Source organism: Pteropus vampyrus, unplaced genomic scaffold, assembly GCF_000151845.1.
Source record: "Pteropus vampyrus isolate Shadow unplaced genomic scaffold, Pvam_2.0 Scaffold30, whole genome shotgun sequence".
NCBI lineage: Eukaryota > Metazoa > Chordata > Mammalia > Chiroptera > Pteropodidae > Pteropus > Pteropus vampyrus.
This window is the reverse complement of record NW_011888811.1, coordinates 7,608,488-7,615,241: the sequence shown is the minus strand read 5'-3', so window position 1 is coordinate 7,615,241 and position 6,754 is coordinate 7,608,488. Positions and strand designations below refer to the sequence as shown.

At 49.1% G+C, this 6,754-nt stretch overlaps 1 protein-coding gene across 1 annotated transcript in view; it reads left to right on the top strand.

Moving 5' to 3' along the window:
• The first annotated feature begins 6 nt into the window (after window positions 1-6).
• ADRA1B (adrenoceptor alpha 1B) overlaps window positions 7-6,754 on the top strand; it is a 49,548-nt gene continuing 42,800 nt past the window's right edge. Inside the window, exon 1 of the mRNA XM_023528615.1 lies at window positions 7-1,221. Within this exon, the coding sequence (XP_023384383.1) occupies window positions 273-1,221 (949 nt within the window). The 5' untranslated portion in view covers window positions 7-272. The remainder of the gene's footprint in view (window positions 1,222-6,754) is intronic.

Below are 6,754 nucleotides of genomic sequence, written 5' to 3'. Positions count from 1 at the left end.
GCCGGGCCGGCGCGCCTGACGTGGACCATTAACTTGGAGCTGCCGCCTCGTCCCCTCTCTCCTCCTCCCTCTGACAGGCGAGCGAGCGGCGCGGTGCAGGAGGAGACGTGCCGCCGGGCTGGGCTGCTCGGGGAAGATGACTCCTCGCCAGGAGGGCACCTCTGGGAAGAAGACCACCATGGGGGAGGCAAAGTTTCAGGGCAGCTGAGGAGCCTTGGCCGCAGCCCTTCCAGCCCTGTCAACCCCCTTGGCTATGGAGGGCGGACTCTAAAATGAATCCCGACCTGGACACCGGCCACAACACATCAGCACCTGCCCACTGGGGAGAGTTTAAAAATGCCAACTTCACTGGCCCCAACCAGACCTCGAGCAACTCCACACTGCCCCAGCTGGACATCACCAGGGCCATCTCCGTGGGCCTGGTGCTGGGCGCCTTCATCCTGTTTGCCATCGTGGGCAATATCTTAGTCATCTTGTCCGTGGCCTGCAACCGTCACCTGCGGACGCCCACCAACTACTTCATCGTCAACCTGGCCATCGCCGACCTGCTGCTAAGCTTCACCGTGCTGCCCTTCTCCGCCGCCCTGGAGGTGCTGGGCTACTGGGTGCTGGGCCGGATCTTCTGCGACATCTGGGCCGCCGTGGACGTGCTGTGCTGCACCGCCTCTATCCTGAGCCTGTGCGCCATCTCCATCGATCGCTACATTGGGGTGCGCTACTCCCTGCAGTACCCCACGCTGGTCACCCGGAGGAAGGCCATCTTGGCGCTCCTCAGTGTCTGGGTCTTGTCCACCGTCATCTCCATCGGGCCACTCCTCGGGTGGAAGGAGCCAGCGCCCAACGATGACAAGGAATGCGGGGTCACTGAAGAACCCTTCTACGCCCTCTTCTCCTCCTTGGGCTCCTTTTACATCCCTCTGGCAGTCATTCTGGTCATGTACTGCCGCGTCTACATCGTTGCCAAGAGGACCACCAAGAACCTGGAGGCCGGAGTCATGAGGGAGATGTCCAACTCCAAGGAGCTGACCCTGAGGATCCACTCCAAGAACTTTCACGAGGACACCCTCAGCAGTACCAAGGCCAAGGGCCACAACCCCAGGAGTTCCATAGCTGTCAAACTTTTTAAGTTCTCCAGGGAAAAGAAAGCAGCCAAGACCTTGGGCATAGTGGTCGGCATGTTCATCTTGTGTTGGCTACCCTTCTTCATCGCTCTGCCACTTGGTAAGTCGGGGACTGGTGGACGGGCGCGGGGCGTTTTCTGATCTTGGTACTAATGAACCTACTGGAAAGTTCTTTGTGGGTCTTGTTTTTTTATGCAGTCTGTGTATGTTTAGAGATTGGAGAATATTGTTTGTTCTGCAAAGGCTTTGCAGATTGGGTAGCTGGCTAAGAACCAACTTAGGTATTAGTGGAACACGCTAAGGTACTAGTCGCTGGAAATAAAACCAAGGGAGGAAAATCTGGTGTGCAGAATGACTCATTCGACAGCCTCGGTTTAATAATTAAAAAGGCCACTGGACTTGAGCATCACACCGGCGTTATTTCTGTAGTAATGATGTGCAGGCTAAGGCGGCGTCACGAATGCAGCATACAAAGTAGTTTGTAGTCACCGCAGACGCGGCATTTGGGAAGCAGGGAGGCAGCTCTTACACAGGAAGGCAGTTTTCATTCAGCATTTCAGGGCTCCTGCAGAGCCCCGCGCTGCTCAGGAGCCTTGCAGAAGCTGCGTTCTCCCCTCCTCCCTTCACTGCTCGCTGTCACCTCAGTGCTCTCCCTTCATTAGGAGTTAATAAGAGCATTTTACAGCCACACAGCCCCAACTGGCCCTTAAGTTATCTAAAGCCTGAGATTTGAAAGAGAAGGAAGATGACCAGAGGGTCACGCATACTCAGTTTTCACCCAAAAGTGTTCCTAACTCTGGGGATTTAAGAAATACCCAGAATTAAATTATAGTTATCCCTCACCTTCAGCTGCCAGACACCAAATCCTGCTAGGATGAAACTGAGTCCTTCCCCTCCTATAAAAACATATCCATCTTCTTTTGCTTGGTGGTCCTACTGAGTTGTTCAAAAGGCTGCCTGACTGATCTCTTCTGAGGAAGAAGAGGTCTGGTTAGGAGGCAGACCTAGAAGAGGGTACTGTGACATGCTGTCCACATGGCCTGGAAAACACGTGTCCCTCCTCTAAGGCACTGATCTGCTTTGATTTCGTCTCTTATCCTTGGGGAACACTTCAGAAAATGAATGGAGGGAGGTGATCACGGCAAAGTCATGTGCTGTGATATCAGAAGAGGTAGCGGCTGCTACATGCCATGGACCACACATGCCTGCAGTCACACCAGGGACTCAGAACCCGACACAATCGAATCCCTCGAGTAACCAAAATTCTGAAAGCACACTGCTTTCAAGAGAAAGAAGCAAATGGAAGAAAAGCGAACCGATATCAAAAGTTTCCATTTTAAAAAGATGAAGACAAAAAGCTATTTAACCTACTCTCCATGTCGTCCTTTCTAAGGCAGGCTAATGCTTGTCAGAAATACTGTCAGTGCGATAAGTGGAAAAGGTTCGAAGTCTGCTCCCAGAAGTGATCATATCCCACTGCAGAGAAGCTTTCTTCTCTTCCCAAGGTCTTAGAGTCCTTTTGCAGGCTTTTGGGGTTAAAGTGGATGACAGTTCACATTGCATTGGGCAATACACAGTGCACTGTTGTACGTGGAAGTCATTTGGCCACTTATTAGCTAAGTGACCTTGGGAAAAAGACCGCTCCTCTGCGAGCCTCAGCTTCTTCATCTGTAAAATAGGGCTAATTACTATTTGCTCCATGGGATTTGCATTAGTGCATGGAGAGGACTTAATACAGTGTCTGGTGCACAGCAAATGCTCAAGGAAAATTAGCTCTTAGTACTACAAACCAAACCCCAGTCACCCCTCAACTATAACAGTATGTTTTCTCCTCCTCTACTTATTTACCAACCCCACACCCGTTACTAAAGGCTCAAAAGAGAACTGGGCCTTTCTTCCTTCTGCTCCTGCCCACTGGCCTGCAGAGGCTATGACCAGAGTATCCTCAGGAAGGAGATGGTCCCAGCAAGTTGCAGGGATGGATCAAAGGTACCGGCTTTCACTGTAAGGGTCAAGAAAACAGCTCCAAATAGATGGAGAGGCTGCTAGCATGCTGAAATGGAAACAGCACTGCTTCGGGGACCAGGAGCAATCTAGTTCCCACGGGAGCTTTCACATCAGGTAGTTCCGTGCCCTTAGGCTCATTGCTTTACCTCTCTGGGCTTCAGATCTCACTTTCAGAGAGCCAGAGTATTGGACTAGATCAAGGGCTCACAATCTGTAATAAGGATCAGAATCATCTGTGGAACCTGATAAACATTCAGCTTCTTAGGCCTAACTCACAGAGACTGACTCAGTAGCTCAGATGGATCCCAGGTGATTCTGAGGAGGTGGTCTACAGACAAGGCTTTGAGAATTAATGGTCAGAGGACCTCTCAGCAACTGTCAGCCTCCCGCTTCCTGGATGCCAAGATTTTAAATACTGCAGAGCTTAGTGCTTCCCCAGCCACAGGGTGATGCAGGGTAGTGTGTCTTGTCTCTGGGTCCTGCTCTTCAGGCCCACCTTCAGTTTTTCCTCACTCACATTCTCTCTATTTTTCCTTCCTTCTGCTTATGCCTTTCTGAGACCTTATCCCCCTAAAATCTTAGGTCCTTGGCTTCCACACCGTAGAAAGTAAGACGTTCTTGCCACCACGATACTATCAGAGCTTGTTTCTCTTCTCCTTGCCATGAAAACTTTCTGTCCATCCATGCCGTTATTTCCTGGAGATCTCCCAGTGTGCTCTCCCTGAGCCAACTCCACCCACATTCTTCTCCCCGGCGACCCTCACAAGCCTTGGCAGGTGGGGAACACGGACTTCAGGCCTTGGGTTTGGGGTGGACTCTGAAAGGTACACAAGAGCTTCAAACAGAGAAGGTGTTTAATTAACGTGTTCTTAATGATTTTGCATCCAAGCAAAACCGAGATATGGGTTTCTACTCCCTCTGAGTTCAAATAACACCCAAATAAAAGTAACATGACGTAGAACAATAACTCCTTTGGAATCTGAGGAAGGTTCCAAATTCTAAATTTTCCATGAAAGACTGTTCACTCATAAGGGGAGAAAGCAGATCTGGGGGAGACAGAGGTTGGCAAACGGACGAGCAGGTGGGAGTAACTTCCAATGGGCAATAGACTTTCAGGGCCCTGGCTGGCTAGAGATTTCCATAGCCATGTTTGTCTTCTCCCTGGGAGAGGAGGGTTGGGATTCCTCCTGGGAAGGAGGGAAAATAGCCATGCCCCCTGCAGGGTCCTGGTCAGGGGTTCCATTTGTTTACCTTCCTCCCTTATTTTTATTTTCGTGAGCAGGGTTGGGCTGCCTGCAAAGGGGGGCCTCTCATCTCCTGCAGAGTCCTCCCCACCTGTGACACCCTCCCTACCTCCTCCCCACCCTTCCCTTGTGGCCTCAGACCAAGCTGGGATAGGGACCAGCTCTCATTTACTTGGGAGCAGGGATGGGTTCCACCAAGCAAAGATCTCTTTATTTGACCCCTGGAATCAGGCCATGGAGGGACAGGAAATAGCTGGAATATAAGAGAGTAGCATTTCTACTCGACAGGCCATGAGCAAGAGGTCCAAGGAATCTTCAGCTGCCTGGCATTATAATGAAGGCCAGCTCTCACCCTTCTGAGGAAGGCCTGGTCAGGGTCTCGAGAAGTGGCTGGGCTCTTGAGGGAGGTGCAATGTATTGGGGGGAAAGATGGGGAGGGAGGGACGACAGGAAGTGCCGGGCAGCCAACTGGTAGCTGGGCATGGTACGTTGTTTAGAAAACACTGGAACCTTGCCTCGCTCCAAATCTTTCTTGTCTTTTAAAATGCTGAAAGGCACCAGGAAGCCATTATTGAACTAACTGCTTTCCCCTCCAAATAAATGAAGGTCAATTTCAAAGAAACAGTTGTGCTCTCTATAGTACTGGAACCAAATAGGAATTCCTCTCACCATTGATTTGTTTCTTCAGTATTCTCATTCAAAGTGGGGCTGATGAATCCCCACCTTCCTCAAGAGCACAAGGAAGGGCGAGGGTCTCAGAGATGACTCAAGAGAGAGCCACCTCCATAAACACAGACTAATCCTCCAGCTCAGAGGTTTCAAAACACAGGGATTTGAGTTGCTCACAAGGAAAGTAGTTGGTTTGAGTTACAGGAAATTTTTATATACAGGGAATCCTTTCTGGAAAGGAGAAATCCTACTGAAGAAAAATACATTCGACCATTTATGAAATCATTAATCAAGACTTCCTAAAAGCCCCTACTATGTGCTAAGCACTACATTAATCACTGGGAGCCAAAAAGAAACATGGCTCCTGCCTTCAGGAGGCTTACAGCTTAGTGAGATTATATTATCATGAAGCACATCCTGTGGACCAGACATTCTGCTTGGCCCTGTATAGACATTATCTCATTAATCCTTACAGCTACCCTGACAGGAAAGAGTTATTGCTCCCTCTCTTCAGATGACTATACTGAAGCTCAGATAGGTTAGTCTTCTTACCCAGCGTCACACAGCAAGTAAATGATAGAGCCAAGATTTGAATCCAGATCTGTCAGAACAGGCATGAATCAGTTGCACTGCACCCAGCAGAAGTCTGGCCTTTTTACTTTTCGGTCTCAACCTACTCTCATAGCAAATGTCCTCTAGGAACCCAGAGCCACCTGTCAAAAACTGGTATTGCACTTTTGTTAAAAGCCCTGGCTTTCTTCAACTTCCCATTCATCCCTGAAGAAAGACTTACCCATAAGATGTCAGGGAAGTTCATTCGCATTCTAGCTCAGGGCTAGATTTTCGCCATATCTCCTGCACTGTGTAGTATGGGGTCTCTCAAGAATTTTCATCACCCTCAGCCAGAAGGAAAAAGTAGGACCTTGCCCTCATCTAGGATTCGAGCTCTATATCATTAATCATTCAATCCTTCATTCACTCATTCATTCACTAAATAAGTATGTATTTATTACATGCCTGTTATGTCTAGGCATTGTGCTAGAGATAGAGTGATCAGAACAGCTATGTTCTTATAAGATTTAGGTCTAGGAGGGAACACAGATAATTTGAAAAACACGTGCACACAAATAAACATCTATGCCAATCATGATAAGTGGCTTGAAGAAAGGGGGTTAGATGCTATTAGAAGTCTATAATAGGAATCAGTATATCATAGGGGTTCCTAAGTGACATTTAGGCAGAACTCTGAACAGTTTGGAGGAGCCAATTCAATGAAAGGGGCAGGTAGAAGAAGAAAGCTCTGGGCAGAAGGAAGGGTGCCCCTGAGAGTGCTGAGGCAGGAACTGGTGAGGAACTGGAAGAGCCTGGAGGACAGACAGGAGGCAGGCGCCAGTCAAGGCCGGAAGAGTGGGAAGAGGCCAGGCCATGCAGGAACTTTAAGCCACAGTAAAGACTTCAGATTTTATCTTAAGTTGCATTGGCCACTACTGAAGAGTTTGAAGCAGAAAAGAGATAGAATCTGAATTAGGTCTTTAAAAGACAATTCAACCTGCTGTGTGGAACACAGACCAGAGATGGGGCAGTTAGGAGGCCACAATCCCAGTGTGAGCTGCGGGTAACTTAGACCAAGCTGGTGGCGGTGGAGGTAGAGAGAAGTGGACAGATTCAAGGACTTGAGGATGGATTGGTTATGATGTAGGATGGTTAGTGAGA